At 40.3% G+C, this 18,391-nt stretch overlaps 1 protein-coding gene across 1 annotated transcript; it reads right to left on the bottom strand.

The window, feature by feature from the left end:
* Positions 1–647: 647 nt before the first annotated feature.
* On the bottom strand, positions 648–17,703 carry EIF4E3 (eukaryotic translation initiation factor 4E family member 3). The gene is made up of 7 exons (XM_041463582.1): positions 17,630–17,703; positions 9,170–9,242; positions 7,181–7,275; positions 5,116–5,176; positions 3,801–3,867; positions 2,631–2,786; positions 648–2,062 (listed from the first exon to the last, which is right to left on the bottom strand). The coding sequence occupies exons 1-7, from the start codon at positions 17,701–17,703 to the stop codon at positions 2,031–2,033; spliced, it is 558 nt and encodes a 185-aa protein (XP_041319516.1). The 3' UTR covers positions 648–2,030.
* Between the last annotated feature and the right edge of the window lie 688 nt (positions 17,704–18,391).

Raw genomic sequence — 18,391 nt, 5'->3', positions numbered from 1 at the left:
ACAGCCAGAATGATGTCTCTAAGTCTTTACCCAATGTTCAAGCAGAGAGGTCTTTATTAGAGACACATAAGGCAGCAACATAAAAATATTTGCCTGAAGTTGGATGAATAAAGTAATACCTTAAACTGGAAAGTTCCAGTGACATCACCAGATCAGCCCCTTCTGCCAGCAGCTCCAGCTCTACCGGAATCAACATCCATCCTGAAAACAAACCTGGGAAGAAATAAGAGGCTGTGGCTTGTTTCCAAAAGTAAAAGGAAGCAGAGTGAGAGGTGCATGATTAATTCTCCATTAGTATTCCACTTACATTTCCTCCAAAGATAGGAAAATATTTCAAGTGAGAAATCTTGCTCATGAAGCAGTTGAAAACATTTCTCCTCACTGTGTTCTAACCCTCACTTCTCTGAGGTCACTTTTCCCCTCCAACACACAGGCCTGGAGGCTGTCCAGGTACATCCATGCAAGTATCCACTTCACACCTCTTCACTGAAAAAAATTTAATCTAAGAACAAAAAAGCTTTTAAGAGAGTAAGTTCTAATGTAAAATACACAGGTTTGAAAAAGCAGGACCAGTAACATTTCATCCTAGAAAGCAATTATAGAAGCAAGACGCTTGGATTTTAGAAAATGTGTTTAATTAATAATGCTCATTAACTACACAGTTTTAATCCATAAATACAAGTTAAAGTTGTAAGTACAAGATAAAGTTGTAAAAAAAAATCTCAAATGTGTGATACTTATTTTTAAACTTATTTGATTTTTATGGCTGCCTCTTAATATACTAAAGATGTGGAAATCAGTGCAACTTAAAGAGCTACCAGACAAAAACCTCTAAAGGATGAAGAAGTGCTCAGCAAAGGGTATATTCATCTCTACCTTGCACCTTCTTGTAAAAGGAACCACATCAATCTTTGGTAGTATATTAAAACACCTCAAATAGTTAATAGAGACAAACATTCAAAGGTTAACACTGTTTATATTCCTATTCAAGCTGCAACACAAATTTCTTTTCTGTATTTTTTGCTTATTTTATAAAGGACACTTAGGAAGTTTTGAGGGCTTGAAACTGCAGACAATGGGATCTCTTCCTCTGCACTGAAGCCAGCAGCAATTCTGACACTGACCCAGTGGGTGCAGACATGGGCCTGACATACTTAAGGAAGTGGGAGGAATGGATCCAGTTTGTACAATTCATTAGAAATTATTCATGACACTTTTTCATTGATGTACAGAAAGATACCATAAGAGAGCATACAATATAAAACCACAAATACCCTATCACCCTTAAATAAGAGGTGTTGAGTTTGCAGGGTGTCCTACAGAGAAATTTCTGATTCTAACCTGAAAAAGGGCTCTTCTGAAATCAATACAATTAAAAGATATTAATATCATCCTACACAGGGTTAGTCCCAATAAAAATGTGTTCTCTTCAATTGCTCATTTAAGGTACCTTTTTCTATTTACATTTACAATATGTGTTGTTGTCAGTGTAGGACCAGATTAAACTGAACATTAGAATAAATGCAGTGCAATTTCTTTCTCTCTTGGGACAAACCAGTGAGAAAACTTTAACATTATAGGAATGTTTCAAAATGAAAATTGAAAACACATTTCCCCAAGCCAGGGTTCCTCTGTGTACAGCACATCTTGGAAAAGCAGCACAGCATCTCTGCATGTTTGCTTTTCACTAAGTACAGCACAGAAGAAGTCAACTATCTTTAACAAATGGGAACAAATATAATGAGGTTGACAAAAAAGTGGCCAAAATATTTTTTAGAGAAACAACTAAGAACTAAAAACACCAACTCAACATGAAGCAATGAATCATGTATTTAGTGGTCAAGGCAACTGTTCAGGGTTTTTTCATTTTCAGTAGCAATAGGCAAGTGTGAAATGTCAGAAACTCAAAAGGGCCAACCCCATGTAGCACTTCTGAGGGCTTCCACCATCCTCCTCCTTGTCCAGACCAGCTCAAAACACCAAATAACAACAAATGATCTTGGCATACAAGGCACTCGATGCTTTGCACATCAGCCTTCAAAAGCATGATGCTCTCTGTGGGCTAGGGAAGACAGGAGGAAAAAAAAAGGAATAGAAGAACATGTAAACTCTGTCAAGGAGTTGAAAAGATTAAAAAAAGAGAAGACAAAAATGTATAAATCAGTCAAGAGAGAACAAATGTGCTAACGAGGAATCTTTCAGAATAAACTGTTTGATAATACATTTATAGGGAGCCTAAAATAAGAGAGCCCTTAAAATCCTGATTGTAAACGGTTCCTCTAAATTAATACTTAAATTGGACAGTATGTAGCCCTGAGAGTTAAGATATTTTAAAATTTATTTTGTGAATCAGGCACATTAAACATGAAACAAAACAGATTGTACAATGAAATTTAAAATATATTTTGATATTTTAAATATCAAAATATATTTAACAAACTTCTTATCAAACTACTTATCAAAAGGTATTTAGCCAACTTCTACACTGAAGGGACATAATTTTAATGCAATGTCAGGTGCTACATTCCTAAGTCATCAATGATGAATCAGGCAGGATATTTCCATAGAAATACCCTACCAGCATCTTGTTTTTCTAATGAAGGTACAAATGAACTGTACAAAATACTTACATTTATAAAAGACCGCTTTAAAAGATGTGTGTGGGAGAAGTTTGTGGATCTTTTCTAAAACTTTTGCTTCACTTGCTGAAGAGGAATTCATGTTCCAGACTTGCACAACGTCTTGACGGTCACGAACACTGACACTAACCCCTATTACTTCATCATCTGCATAGAAGGGGAAGAATCATCAAGGAATACTTTAAAAGTGAGACATGTCTAATTTGCTACTTAGGTATTATGAAACAGTGCCCAAAAGCTGGAAAAAAAATAAAGACGTGAAAAAAAGAGCAATCTCCAGTGAGGAAAATACCAATGTTCAAACCAGACAAAGTAGTTATTGGAAATATTACCTCATGGTGATTTTTATGAAGTGCCATAGGATTATTCATCTTTGCTATTAGCACTCCTAGACTTGATTAGAATGGAATCACAAGACTCCCTCCAGTAAGGTCAGCAATATGAACTACTAAAGACAATTCACCTACAGTGATGTCTACAAGCAGACATGGGAGGATGAGGGTGAAACAACTAAAACGCCAGGAAAAGTACCTGGTGGAGATCAGACATGAGCTTTTCCAGACTTTGCTCTCTTTTTCCTTTACATATTGTCAAGGCAGCAACAGGAAAAAAAGAAAACAAAATTAATGAAATTAATTAAGCCCCAGTCAGGCTGCTGCTGCTGCTGGTGCTGGTAACTCAGTGCTACACTGAAGAAGCCCTTTCTGGTGTGAAGTTCTCAGGATGCAGCTTTGTGGAGAGCTCAAAGGCCATGCCACAGCTGGGAGCAGTGGCTGCTCCAGCTGTGAGCTCCATGGCACAGCTGCTCTGTGCATCCCAAGGAAAGGGTCACCAACAATACACAAAGGTGGTGTCAGAAGCACAAGGCCAAGGGCAAGAATCACCTCTGTGGACAGCAGGATATCATATATTTGCTGAAAGTGACCCCAAGACATCCCATATCAGTGTATAAATGGTGTGAGAGACCATTTCAAAGGTTGTTTCTAAACTGCTCCGTAAACTTGAGAAAGGCCATTCTTTCTCACGGAATGATAGCCAGTGAAAGACAATTCCTAACAGGATATTCACTGTCACTGTAACAGCCACTTTTATCAGATATTCATGCTTAGAAGAGAAGCAAATATGGTGAAAAGAATGATGGAGAAATGTCTCAATCATTACCTGCTGCACAACAATCTGTAAACTGCTCTCCAATAGTTGCTAGCAGTAGCTCTTTCCAAACTGCAGCCTAAGGAGGCAGAAAAATATTACATATGCATTATTATTTCTTAAATTGAAAGTTAGGTTTTCTAGCTAAGTTTTGAGTGTCTTCTCTTTCTGAGGCTGTCTAGACAAAAAGGAGTATTTATTGTAAGTGCATGCTGTGTTATATAATTAAATGTTGGGTCTGTACAAGATGTTTCATCTTAGCCAAGGAGATGCTGTGCCCACGTTTGGTGAAGAAAAAAAAAAAAAAAAAAAAAAAAGAGAGAAACGGGCATAAAGGTGTTATTTATGCTATTTACAAAGCACTGAAAGCTGGCTGAAGTTCACCTTCAAGCAAACCTTTCAGAAGTGACTGAGGCCATGTGGTGCATCGTTTGAGAGATCAAAAGTATCTTCATGTCAAAAAGGGGCTGTCATTCAGCCTCTGAAAAACAAGGCCTCTGGGGTCCCTAAATTCACTGCCCAGTAATTCAGGCTCTCCAAACCACTTGTCACTTCTGACAATCTTCGCACCTTGGATTATAGGAGGAAAAAGACAATTTCAATTTCATTCTTTTGTGACCACTTGGGACTGCGGGGAGGAAAGCGGCAACTCGCATACAAGGAAAAAGCCCACAGGCAAAAATCAATTAGCTTTCGGCTGAAATTTTGAGTACCATCTTTCAGCATTTAATGCCTTTTGCAAGGCTGTCACATTTTTCTGACACTTCACTTCTTCTGTTTAAAGGCCTGATCCAGAGCACACTTACACACATAAACACCATGTGTGAAGAGGTCAAATCTCCTTTCTGTGGCAGTTCACAGAAGTTACTCACATGCATTTGATTAGAGAGGCAAAGAGAAATACAGTTATTTCATTAGAGCTCAAGGATATGCCTGAATAGACTTCATCTTTCACACTTTGAAATTAAAAAAATATATAATTTAGCATAGATTATGAGGAAAAGGTCTTTCTATTTTTCTTTGTATGCCCATAAGCAGTTTTGTGAACAAAGGTGAATATAAATTACCATGTTTCCAAACTGAAACACTGCAGCTTTCATTATTTTTTATAATACATTGCCAAATGTTATCTAAAGCAAGAGATATGTAATTATTGGAAAGTAAACTTCTGCTCTTTGACTTTAAAAGGTTATGGAAGTTAAAGTAGTGTTTGGTTGTTGTGTTGGGTGATGTAAGAAGTAAAAACCTTTACAACAGCTTTATCAAACAGAGTTTACAGAAACTCCCTTACTAAACAAGGTCTGAGTAAAGAGTCACTGTAACATACCGTACTTTCTTTAGGGACCTTCATTTTCCATATACCTCCTTTGGCATTGCTTTCTTCTTCCCTGTTATGGGAAATAGATCAGTGAAAATACACATTCAAATCCACATCTAGATAACCCTATGTTTGTGGTTTAATTTTCCCAGAAAAATCCCATCTGAAATGCAATTACTAACTCCAGGCAGCATGACTCTGACTTCTGACATCAGAGATAATCCTTTCATTGTTCATATGAAGTGTATCTCTCAACACCTAATCCTTTTTCTAAGTTTTGTGTGTTGGAAAACACTTGTATTTTCCCTGACTACAGACCGTCTTTGAAGTGGCTGCACACTGCATGGGAACAAGCCACAAAACAATTTTACATTTTACTATGGTAACCTTTAATTTTGGAAAACCTCTGGCATATTTTCACAGAAGCAGCTTTTTACTCTTCCGTTTATTCAGTTTAATAAAAGAACATGAGCACACTTCATTTCAGTTCTGTGACAGCTAGAAATTAATTGCCCTTATTAAAAAAAGACTGGAGCTGCTGCGGGTCAGGGCAGATGTAACCATTAAACTGCCTTGTAATGACAAAGGCACAGTGCACTAACCTGTGAGCTTCCAAAGTTTATTCTGTCACAATTCTTTTCCTAAGACTTTAAATTAGGGCTTCTAGTTTCCTGTTAAAACTCTGTAAAGGCCAAATTAAAGGAATAACTTAAAAATTCATCTTTGGAATATCTATACCCAATGTGATACCTATAGAGATTCCTCAGGATCAATGGTCTCCCACCAATCCTGAGAGATGCTGGGAAAAAGAGGGGGAAACTTTGGGAGGACATCTTCAAAAATCTGCATCCTCAATTCTTACTTCAGGATTTCTCTTTCTTTCTAAAAGAAAAAAATACAAAATGCTGAAATTGGCCAGGATACTGTAATGGTAATCTGAGAAAAGCTTCTTGGCAGTAATTATTGAAAAGTTAGCAAATCACTGATGATGAGATCAATCTCTTGCAATCCCTTTCCTAAAATGCAAAATTACTTTGATAGGCTTAAAAAAGTGTTTAATTTTCAGAAATTATCTTTGTATTTTACACCTCTAGTAGTCACTTAACAAATAAAGGCTTTTAAAAGCCTCAAAAAAATCAAACCCCTAAATGCTCTCGTTCATCCTTACAAAGATATGAAGGCCTGAACACAATGGTCCAGTTGATTTACACAGATATCAATGTTTTTTCATACCCACTTTAACTATCCTGACAAGTCACAGTATTTTCAGAAAAGTAACACAGACTTTCAGATGTATTTCACTTTAGAAAATTTACATTTCCAGTAGATTAGGACAGAAATCTCATGTAGTAAGTCACCACAAAGTTAGACAACTATGATTAAGTTAAAGAACCCTAATGAAATCACAATCTATGTAAATAATGCCAAAAAGATCGAAACTCTTCAGAAAGTGCTGAGATTCTCTGAGATATAACAGAACTGCAACAGGAAGAAGGGGTGCAAAGTTTGATTTCTGAAAGGAAAACATCAATTATTTATATTTTATTCCATTACTATCCTACAATCAAGTAGGAATTTGCTGCAATGAACCACCTCATACTGTCTTAAATTACTTTTGATCCAAGGTGCACGGACATTTATAAGCATGGACTTCACCTGTACCTTTGCACAGGTGAAAAAGGAGTGAAGGACCATCAGTTGTTTGCATCATTATTTCACCAGCTTCAGTGGAAACAAAGTAATGTGCAAGCTAAAAAAATTCAAATAGAAATAACTTATTCTGTGTATTCCTAAATTGAAATTCAGAGTCATATTCCAATTCCTCAGCTTCTATTTCATAATCTATTTTTGTACAATTACGTCCAGAGGTGGACAATGAAATTGTAGTCTTTAATAAAGACTCTTTGGCACAAGTCACTAAACTGAACAAGGACCTCAGGGTATTTCTTTCATTGGTCTCTTGAGTTCAGGTGTTTGCAGCCAACAGAAACAAGACCCTCCTGTCCCACACCTCTGACTCCTTCAAGTTATTCCAGTGCCTATTCCCAGAAATGTCTGATGACAGCACACGTACCAAAGCGGGCGCCTTTCTCCCCGCATTAAATGGTAGCTGCATCTCAGAGGCAAGTTTGTCACAGGAGGAATGTTGTTGTAGACACTCCAGAAATCCTTGAAAAGGAAAAATATTAGTTGCATTAACACAAGAGAGTGTTTCACGCAGATTTATTTCCTTGCTAATTTCCTCTGAACCAATTACACATCCTACTCCTGGAGAACGGGCACCTTCTAAGTTATAATAAAATGCTCTGAAAGGAACTTCTTACAGAATAATTTCTACTTTTATTGCTTTTAGTTGCCAATCCTGCATATGTGAAGGTGGAAAAAATGGAAGCAGTCCAAATGTGGATTATCCTTTTGAATCCAGAGGGAAAAAAATCATCAAAACCAGAGTTACGCTGACTATGTCAGAACAAACCAGCACATAAAAACTTCCTTAGTATATTCAAAAGATGCATTTATATCAAATATCCACCTTGCTTCACTTAAGACTAGCCTAAGTGTCATTATGATTATCCTGAGTTACAAAAACACCACAAACAATAATGCTGGTGAACTAAATGTCTAACCAGCAACCAACTAGTTTGTCTGAGTGAAAGGTTTCAACCAGATGCAAAGAACCTGAGATGCACATATTAATACAGGAGTGGAGGAGAAATTCAAAGATTCAAGTTACCAGGAACCATTGGATTACTTCCCAATGTTTCTGCTGGTCAGAGAGGTTTGGGGTGGATAAAAAGGCACCCAAAAGCAGTGGTGAGCAACAGGGAGGGATGATTGAAAAGATCCCCATCTCTTCTCTCTTTATCCAACCGTTGGGAATAAAAGGATTTTTAAAGACTTAAGTTGCATCAACACATGGTGATGCAATATTAATCATTAGTGCAACTCATTAAGTATTATCTAGACATAATATGTAAGTATTATCTAACACATTAAGTAATATCTAATACTTAATCACTAGTACAACTTTAGAAACAAGGATTGCAACATTATGTGATAAAATTTTGTGGCCCTTGGCAACTCTGCCTAACAGCCATTAGCTCTACCCAGCCACAAGAAGAAATTGAAGACTACTAAAAATATGAAAACTTGGTATGAAATACCCATTTTGACTATGATCTTACTTTTAAATGGTTGTGAGCCCAAACCCTAAAGCTACTTGCAGAAGAAGGAGCAGAGAGTACACTGGTACACGGCTGTGTAAACATTTGAGAGCTCTTTTTGTCCTGAACTAGGGATGTGGTTTGGAAGGTTTTGTGTTTGGAAATCTCATGCAATGTAGGAAGTTGTGCAGACCTTCATGAGAAAGCCTTATTAAAAACTTCAGTAGATTGCTACAGGTGTGCTTCTCAAAGAGAATGGTCTGGCATCACCCTAAAATTTCAGAGATTTAGTGAACTAGTCACCTTAGCACTAAGGTGAGACAAATGCCACTTTGCTACACACTTCATGCTAACTGTAGTATTAAAGCAGAAATACAATTTTATTTGCAAAAGACACCCACTGCTGGGCAATGGCAGATGACACAGATATGCAGAATTTCTCACTGCTGCCAGTATTACACAGTTTAAGGGTCCTTTAATTCAGTTTGCTAGAAACTTTTTTTAGATACATACTCAAGGAGAGAAAGCCCACCAAAAAAAATCCACACACCGTAATTTTTAGTCTTTGGCAATTAATTTCTGTATTAGAAAAAGGAGAAAAGGCTGGAAAGATATTTAAAGTATATCAAATATTCAATGTACTAGTGGAAAGTCAGGAAGGTTTAAGAATCCACGTGCCCAATCCAATATGCCTCCTCCTTTCCCCATCCAGAAAGCCAAATGAAAATCAAACACTGACTCAGTAATACAAACACACAACACCAGAACCACTCACGTTTCACACCTCAGGTAAGCAAAGCCACAGGTGTGACTCGTCCTAGGAGGAAAAACGAAACTTGAGGTGTGAAGTTACATTAATTTCTAACATTAATGACATGTGGCAGAGCCAGGAGCCTTACCTGCACTGTTTGTACTGTATATATCTTCTTCAAATTTAATGCACATTCAGCCGCTGTTGTACCAGGAAGTGACCTTGAAGACAAAGCACTGATTAATTAAAATATTTATTTTGTCAAGGCGGGGGAGAAGGCAGATAGGGAATGTGAATCGCATGAGTGTGAAGTTGAAATGTTCACATGTCAAAGGGGAATTCCACTCCAAATTATCACAAATCACTTAAAGACAGGAGTTAGAGTTCTTTAATACTTACGAATAAATTAATATTTGCCAAGTAATTCGTAAAACTAAACAGAAGTATCAGGAGTTTTAGCCAGCAGAGCAATGCTGCTCTCAGAGCTACCACACACCATCAAAGCTCTGCTGTTCACAGGCTATCAGAAGGGAACCGCATTATCATACCCCGGAATTATTTTCAATTGCATTTAATACACCCCAGCCCCTGTTTTTAGCATTTTAAGGCGCTGCCTGTGCTTCACCCTTTGAAAAGGAAGCGCATCCGCACACCCCGTGCTGCCGGGCCCTCACAGCGGGCCGCTAGGTGGCGCAGGCGCACAGCCGGCGGGCACGGCGGGGCGCGGGCGGCCGCACCTTCCCTCAGCCCCGCACCGCCCTCACCAGCGGTCACACCCGCCACGAGCTCCTCGCTACCGCTGAAGGGTGGGACACGCACACGGGCTGAGGAGAAGCACAAGTCCCACAGGTCTGGCTGTGGCACCCAACGCACCCAGGGAACCTCCATGACTCCAGGCAGTTCTTCCACCGCCGGCACCGATGTCTTCAAGCCACACTTACCATCAGCACGCCCTGTAAAGCCAAGATATCCTTGGGCATCCAGTGAGACATCCTTGGGCTGGTCTCACTGCCACACACCCTGGTACACCAGGCGTGGTTCAGCTTCTGTAGCTCACCCTCAATGCTGGCCATCACCAGCTCCCACCTGGAGCTGCCTCTCCCCCTCAAAGGCCTTCAGGGGAAGCCGTAAGAGGAGTGGTTGAGGTCACTTCATCCTGGAGGAGACTGAGGGGAGATTTTGTTGCAATCTACAAGTTCCTCAGGAGGGGAAGCAGAGGGGCAGGCACTGATCTCTGTGGTGACCACTGACAGGACCCAAGGGAATGGCTGGAGCTGGGCCAAGGGAGGTTTAGGCTGGAAATCAGAAAAAGGTTCTTCCCCCAGAGGATGGCGGGGTATTGAACAGGCTCCCCAGGGAATGGTCACAGTCCCATGGTCGCTGTCAGAGCTCCAGAGCACTTGGACAATGTTCTCAAGCACAGGGTGTGCCCCTGGGGATGGTCCTGTGCAGGGCCAGGAGCTGGATTCAGTGATCCTCATGGGTCCCCTCCAACTCAGGATATTCTGTGATTCTTTAGGCACACACAGCAGCAGCTGCATCCCATCATCTGAAAGGTCTTTTCCAACCTAAATGGTTCTATTTATAATCTTTTCCATGACTCTTCAAGTGCGTGGGACATGGGATGGTGCATCCCACACCCCCAGAAATCCCTGCGTTCCTGTCACTGCACTAACATCCTAACACCCACCTTATAATTCCCAGCACACAATCCCACAGGCACAATTTTGGGGGAATGAGGTCAAAATTGCTAAGGCACATTCAATTTCTTAGAACTAGAAACATTTTTCTTTCCCTTCAGAAGCTGAAGTAGGATTTCTAAAGAAAAACGAAGATCAAAGACAAAAGCAGCCTCCCATTGTGTCTCAGAAGAGGAAACAAAAATGTGTAAAATTACTAAATCTGGAAACAGAAGCAAGAGAGCAGGTTTAAGGAAACAGAAGAAAACGCAGCTGTTGCTCGGGTACCAGCTGAAGAAAGGATAAAAGCAAACCAGATCTCAGCATCCCTCCCTGATACATCTGATCAGCATGAAATACGTCCAGGGAAACACTGAAGTTACTCTCAGTTGTTACACAGATAATTGAAGCTCTGGGCAAACCCTAGATATTCATGTAAAGGAAGAAATTTAATATGCAAAATTACTGAAAGAGCATCACATTTTCAAAACTCTAATAATAGCTCTAAGGTTTTTTCAAGGCTCCTATTAAAATAAGCTGCTTTAAAAATACATACAAAACCAGCAGAAAAATACCTCCCAAGTTTTTTAGTATAAAACAGGCAAACTCACATCTGTTTTACTATTTGACTGTTAATTATCCGAACTAAGAGCACATTACCGTGGTGGAACTGGCAGGAAACAAACAAAAAAATCAACAAGAAATCACCATGGCACAGCTGGTAGTCCTGTGGCTCACGAACTATGAGAGCTCCCATGAAAAAACTGAAAACCAGCAACAAAAAAAATCTGTCATCAACATGATAAAAGGAATTATCATAGTAAGGTTTGGAGGCCTGGGGTTCTTTCGTGTGTGTGTTTTGGCGTTTTTATGTACACTTTATACTCAACATTAAAGAGCAAAAAGAGAAATTCACAGTATTTTACAGAAACAAAGCCAGTCACATTACTTTTGAAAGCGCACAAAAAAGGTAGTAAGTTCAACCAGACTTTAAAACTTATCAAGTCATTTAACTATTTGTCAGCAGAGAGTAGAGGATTCACAACCAACTACCCCTTGCTCTTTTCTTGCTAACCATACTAGCACCTCTCTACTAACACATTGTTCCATGTAGAACGGAACACAAACAGGCAAAACCTGAGACAAATTTTGCCTCTTTTTGTCTCACCCCACTGCCCAAGAAATTACTTCTCTTGTGGACTATTTCTGCCACTGGTGGCTTAGCAGTCACCAAGGCATCTGGCATTACATATGCTGTACATCAGTTACTATCATCACTTCATATCCTCGTGCTGATACTGCCACTGAGTTGCTTCAATAGTAAGGCCTACTCAAATAAAAGATTAAAATGTATTCTCTAGCCATAGCCTTCAAAGGTTACTTAGATCATCATGGTGGCCATTTAGAAAATTTAATGCCATTTAAAAGAGCAGCTAGGACATGTAGACAGAATATACCACTCCAAGGTTATAAAATGGTTCATTTTGATAGTTGCAAGTTTTCCAGAGAAATTGTGATCAGCTGGCAGAAAGCACTAACCAACCAGAAAATTACCTATTTTAAAAGTTATGGTGAATGACCATTTATTCCTAGTACCCTGCTCCAGACCCACCAGATTACAGTGTTATTTCAGCCTTTCATTCAGCTCTGGAAAGTGTAAGTCACTTATGGATATGAGCATGAACACCCAAATGTTTTTATCTGAAAAACAAACAATCAAGCAAAACCAAAATCCTACTAAAGTACCGTAATTGAAAAAAATGCTGATGCATCAATTTAAAAGTTCAGGATCATTTGCTCCAGAATTTACACCTGCACAAATTTGGTTTAATGTATCAGTATAAGGCAGGGACAGTATTTTAATCAGATAGACAGAAGAAAAAAGCCTTGAATTTCCTGCAAAATTCCAGACTGCTGACAAATCTGAACTGTAGTGTTTCTGTTTCACCCAGAAACTCAGCAGATCCACGTAGATGACCACTTAGAAGTTTTGTGCCTTGAAACCCATGAAATTGGGATTTATTTTCTTTTTAGTTGAGTACACATTTTAAGTTCCGTTTAAATGAAGTTAGCAGAAATGACAGATGATTTTCAAGAGAAAGAATCTGTAGAAATTCCTATTTCTGTAACTCTCCAGCAAAAACTTGCACTCACACTTGTAGGAGTAGTGAGACGGTTGTGTACTTTACTAAAAACCTCAGTCCACATGGTACTACAAAACAAGACTCTGCAAATATTGACCCTCAAAATGAAGCCATTATTGGATTCTTCCCATCCAGATAATACTGCCATCAGAAATACAATTAATCCAATATGCCCTGCTGACCTGTCAGTTATTGCCATGGTGAACAACTCATTTCCAAGAACTCAACAGGCCCTGCTAATCCCCATGAGCACAGGAACAGGAAGGAGCTGGATCACGGCACCAGCCTGGCACTGACAGATCCTCTGGGGGTGGAAATAGTTGTTCTGTCACCACTTCACCTACAATTATGCATCTGGGTTTCCCATGGAGGGTCTGCACATAAAATATTTCTGTGGTTCTCCTGGTCTGCCTGTTTCATGCCCTGTGATGCCACTGCATCGTCAGAACCTTTATAGGAGAAAATTTAGTGCATTATCTGGACTAATTGAGTTGACTAATCAGGCCAGACCTACTGTACAGCATCTCGTGGTGAATCACAGAGGAATGTGGAAAGAGGAATAATCTCCACAAAATGAATCCTAACGCCAGCTTTCTTTGCTATTCCTTCATTATTCCAGCACGAATAAAGAACAAAGGATACAAAGATAAATTCCATTGTTTTATCCATGAATAAACCTCCAGGTGGTTGTGCTTATGTTAATTTCTGATGCTGAACTGTAGCTTTTCTGTTTTTCTGCAAAGAATTAAGTATAGAAGTTGTTTCATATGTGCTCACACTGGCCTTTGTTTCCCAGTGGGAATCTCATCACAGTTTTAGTGGAAGCTTTAAAAGCTGCCAAGCAGTTTTGAAAATACCCCTGTAAGTGCTTAGCCACAACTGCTTTTGGTATAAATAAGCAAAATATTTACTTACAAAGCATAAAGTCAAAAACATGCTGTGGCAACTAAATAAATCTGGTAATCCATTCTGAATACAAAGACTGATTTCAAGCCATCAAAGCCTGTCAAAATGCACTTACTGGATTGAACATTCTTATAATATTCACCATCATTTTTCATTGTAAGCCACCTACTCATAAGTTGTAATAGATGAAATAGATGATCCTAGATAAATAAATTTTGCTATAGGGAAGAAGGGAAATTATTAAGTTTAGTTTCAAATATCTGATGTGTTCAGTTGGGAAGATTAACACATTATTAAAATAGTTCAGTTATCAAAATGTATCTACTCAGCTTTATGTAGAATTCATCTACAACATACAGAGAGAATAATCAGCACACAAGGACAATACCTTATGTAGGAATATTTTGTCTTTCCTGGAGCAGACAAATAACACTGCTTATTTGACAATGTTTATATGCACATGCTTCCCCTCACAAAGATACTGAAGAGTTAAACTATTCTTGCAAGAGAATTAAGATTATCTAAAGGGCATTGTTCGAAGTCTGGCAAGAAAACAGGGCAAGCAAGCCATGATCCTGCAAAGTGATGGGAAACTGGGAGGAGACACAGCCAGGACAGCTGACCCCAGCTGACCCAAGGGATATTCCAGACCATCTGACATCGTGCTCAGTATGTAAAGTGGGGGAAGGAGGAGGAAAGAGGGATGTTTGGAGTGATGGTGTTTGTCTTCCCCAGTCACGTGGGATGGAACCCTGCTCTCCTGGAGGTGGCTGAACACCTGCCTGCCCATGGGAAGCAGTGAATTAATTCCTTGTTTTGCTTTGCCTGTGTGTGTAGCTTTTGCTTTCCCTATTAAACTGTCATTATCTCAGCCCACAGCTTTTCCAGCTTTTACCCTTCTAATTCTCTCCCCAATAACGCTGGTGGGAGAGTGAGCGAGCACCTGTGTGGTGCTTGGGTTTTGTGTGGGGTTAAACCACACTATGTGATACCCAGGCTAAGTGACAGGTGGGATTTGCAAAGTTTATCAAGTAGGATATTTGCATCATGTCCACATGTACATCAAAAAGTGTAACCATCTTCACAGCTTTATATTTACACAAATATCACACCCAGATCCACAGCTCCAAATCCCATTAAGGGGTGGTTTCAAGTGCATAAGGTGGCTTGTTATCCAGGACAGCCCAGTCTGTGATGATCATGTCACTTGATTTTTCCTTTTGTGAAATTCCAGTGTCATGTGCTACACAATATAGTGACTAGATTGGCAATGCTCATATTTTATTTGTTATATTCAGTGATGCATATTGACACTTCATTATAAAAAATAACTGAAAGACTATATAATGTAGAAAACCTAAGAAGGCAACCTTTCCTTTCAGAGCCAGAAGCTACTACAAGCAGAACCAGAGTCTTCCTGAAATAAGCACAACTGTAAAGAGCCACCAGCATGAATCAGCTTCCCAAGGTGGCACCAAAAGCCCCTGCAAGCCTTGCTGAAATTCCTCCTGCTCCCTAACATCACTGCAGGCAAGAATCCTACCAATGAGACACGTGGGTATGAACTTGGAAATCTGTACAATGGACAAAAAAACCAGCAAATCTAAACTCATGTTTTCCAAACTTCTAGCACTTGACCTTGGAACATGTTAAAAACGACATCTCATTTGTCTTAAGAGGAAAACACCTGCCAGCTTCTCTGCATCTTCTTTGGAACTGCTAACCTGCAAGTATTTCAAGATCACAGATAGGATCTTTTTTTGTCAAACTGGTGAATAATATTCCCCCAAAGCTTTCATCATGCTCATTTTCCTAGGACTTTTATGGGGTAAGACAGCAGAGAGCACTATCAGATTGTTGCTATTTCAGACACGGATACCAAGAAAGGCTTAGCACTAACAGGAAATGCAGATGCCCTGTGACACGTGTGGGATGATGGCAATGAACCAGGACCTGGCCACAGGATGCCAGCCTCCAAATGTTCAGCCTGTGCCAATGCATTCACAGAAACAAGTGCTGATGTAGATAAAATAAAGACATTTACTTCTAAAGCAGGAGATGGATCCAGTGCTGCTATGATAAAAGCAAGGCCATGAACCCCAAGGGTAGCACATCACTACTTGCTACAGAAAATACCATTTAGCTGATGGATATTTATTTTAACAGCATGACTTAATGAAAAGATATGTTTTAGAGATCTTAAAATTGTATGTCATGGATCTCTCTCACAGTAATTTAATAGAAAGAGATAACTATGTATCCATCTCAACATCTATTTATCCTTAAGCGTCACTTCCTTCTTTTCTCTGCAAGTACAGGGTAAAATGTAGCAGCAGTCAGAAATCAATACCATCTCCTGAGGAAACAACACTGCTCCACAGTAGGTACTACTGAAGTTGGTTTAAAAAGTGCCCACAGTTATATTCTACAGAAAGTCCAACTGATACAAGCCTAAGCCTCCATCAAATCTCTGTGGATGTACCAAAAAATGGTATCTATCTATTCTATCCCTGTTACTGGTAAACAAAATACAGTTTTGTATATTTATGGTCCCCCTTTTTTTTTTTTTCTTATATATACACTCTTGGATTTATAAGTTAAGAAACAACAGTACTAATTAAATGCATTCACATGTGATCTGAAAAATAAAAAAAAAATTCTGTAGAATAACTGAATTTTAAGCGTCTAAAGCACTGTGGAAGTAAGACTTAAGAAAAAGAAATGAGAGGACTCAGGAACTCAAAATGGATTTTAACTGCTGACATTGATTGTAAGAAATAGTCATGCTTATCTCCACATGGCTTATGTAAACAGACCTGGTTAGTGACTTGATTGAACACCAGTTCAAATGATGCTTTTTAAAAACAAAGAAGCAAAAAATGATGCTTTTTAAAAACAAAGAAGCAAAAATTCAACTTAGATCCCAAACCCGACCATAACTGCGTCACAACTGCAAAAGGAATAATCAGAAATAATTGGTGGGTTTATTTATTAGATTTTATTTGCTGGACCTGAGTTTTCAACAGTTCCTTGTTCTTTCTCTGTCATAGGCTGGAAAGTTACCAGAAAAATAACTGAAGAGGACAATTTTACCAATAGCATGGGGCAGTATATTCAGTGGCAGATAAACTTGCCTTCTGGAGTGGGGAGAAAGGAGAGTACGCGAAAAAAATTGAGAAAAGGAAGCTGTAGATTAAATAACAAGATGCTAGAAAATACATGCTAGGAAAACAACACCAAATGCTGGTAAGAAACTTTCAGTTTTCACTTTGGCACTTCTTCCCTATTCCTCGCTGTGTGCACCACAGGGGTGAGCTCCCTTGGCAGCCTCTCTCCGCGGCATTAGCAGCTGAAACTTCAAGCAAACGAAGTGTAATAACAACCTGCAGGTAATTAATAAATTTAGCTAATCCTTCAAAACCTATCACTTCGGATTTTAAGAACTGATCACCTGCGGGAGCCAAACCTGACATTAAAGAGTTGTAAGATTCGGCATGTCACGGTCGGTGGGACCGGGTCCATCTGGGGCAGCCGGGCACAAACCACAGCAGCAAAGCACAACCTTTACCCTTCTATTCCCGGGGCTGCCGAGCGTCATCTCTAAATTTAGAGCTCAAACCTGCACCGACAGTGCCTGGACCAACCTGTGTCCGCTGAACTACAGAACCGAAAGCGTTTCCAAACCAGTTTCACTACGCGGAACCGCTCCCGACCGCCTCGATGGAGACAGGCACCGGGACGTTCCCCATTCGCAGCCCAGCATTAACTTCCCGCATCCAATCTTTGGACGAGCGAACCGATAATCCCAGAGATGCGCATCCCTTCCCAGACGGATTTGGGGGGTTTCCCCAGCTCCCGCCTCCCCCCAGCTCCACTCACTTGTCCAGCCAGAAGGTCCATGGCGAGTGCAGCGGCAGCCCCGGCGCGTCCCGCTCGGGGGGGCTGAGCGCCATCTCCCCGGGCGGGGCGCGGGGAGGGGACAAGGGACGCTGCGAGGAGGGGGCGAGCGGGACTCGGGCTTGGACGAGAGGCAGGGGAGGGACAGAGAGACGGGGACAAAGTGCGATGGGAAGGACACACAGGAAAGGGGCAGGGTGATGCCAGAGATGGACGTGGCCGAGGGACCATTGGAGAGCATGGGTGGCTCCCCGAAGGGGCACAGGCGCTCGCTCCATCCCGTTACTGCCTCTCCTGCGGAGCACAGCTGAAGGGAATCGCTGATCTTCTTCCTGAGACCTTTACAACAACCCACGGCCACGAGGGGCACACGGGGTACCCGGTGCCACCCCCTGTACCACAGTGCTGCTGGCAGCCCCTTCTCTGCACACACACACAGAGTCACATCGCACACCTGGCGTGTCTCTGGGGCTGCCTTTTTGAGCAAAATAACCTTCGTGCTCAGTTTGGCTTGGCAATGCTGACCAAAACACTAAATCTCTCTAGAACTCCCACTTTTAGGACACAAAACCCTTGCACGTTCACACACGCCCTTCTCTGCACATCCACAGGTCACACCACAGAGCTGGCGTGTCTCTGGGGCTGCCTTACTGCTCAAAATAACCCTTGTGCTCAGTTTGGCTTTGCAATGCTGACCAAAACACTAAATCTTTCTAAAACCCCAAGTTTTATCTTAAAACATTT

Source organism: Pyrgilauda ruficollis, unplaced genomic scaffold, assembly GCF_017590135.1.
Source record: "Pyrgilauda ruficollis isolate IOZ18807 unplaced genomic scaffold, ASM1759013v1 scaffold10, whole genome shotgun sequence".
NCBI lineage: Eukaryota > Metazoa > Chordata > Aves > Passeriformes > Passeridae > Pyrgilauda > Pyrgilauda ruficollis.
This window is presented reverse-complemented; position numbering and strand designations above follow the sequence as displayed.

Coding starts and splice junctions, on each gene's coding strand:
- EIF4E3 (XM_041463582.1), bottom strand. CDS start 17,703: ATGGCGCTCAGCCCCCCCGAGCGGGACGCGCCGGGGCTGCCGCTGCAC. Junction 9,243..17,629: donor TGGACCTTCTGGCTGGACAA/GTGAGTGGAGCT, acceptor TTTGTCTTCAAG/GTCACTTCCTGGTACAACAG. Junction 2,063..2,630: donor TAAAGCGGTCTTTTATAAAT/GTAAGTATTTTG, acceptor TGTCTTCCCTAG/CCCACAGAGAGCATCATGCT.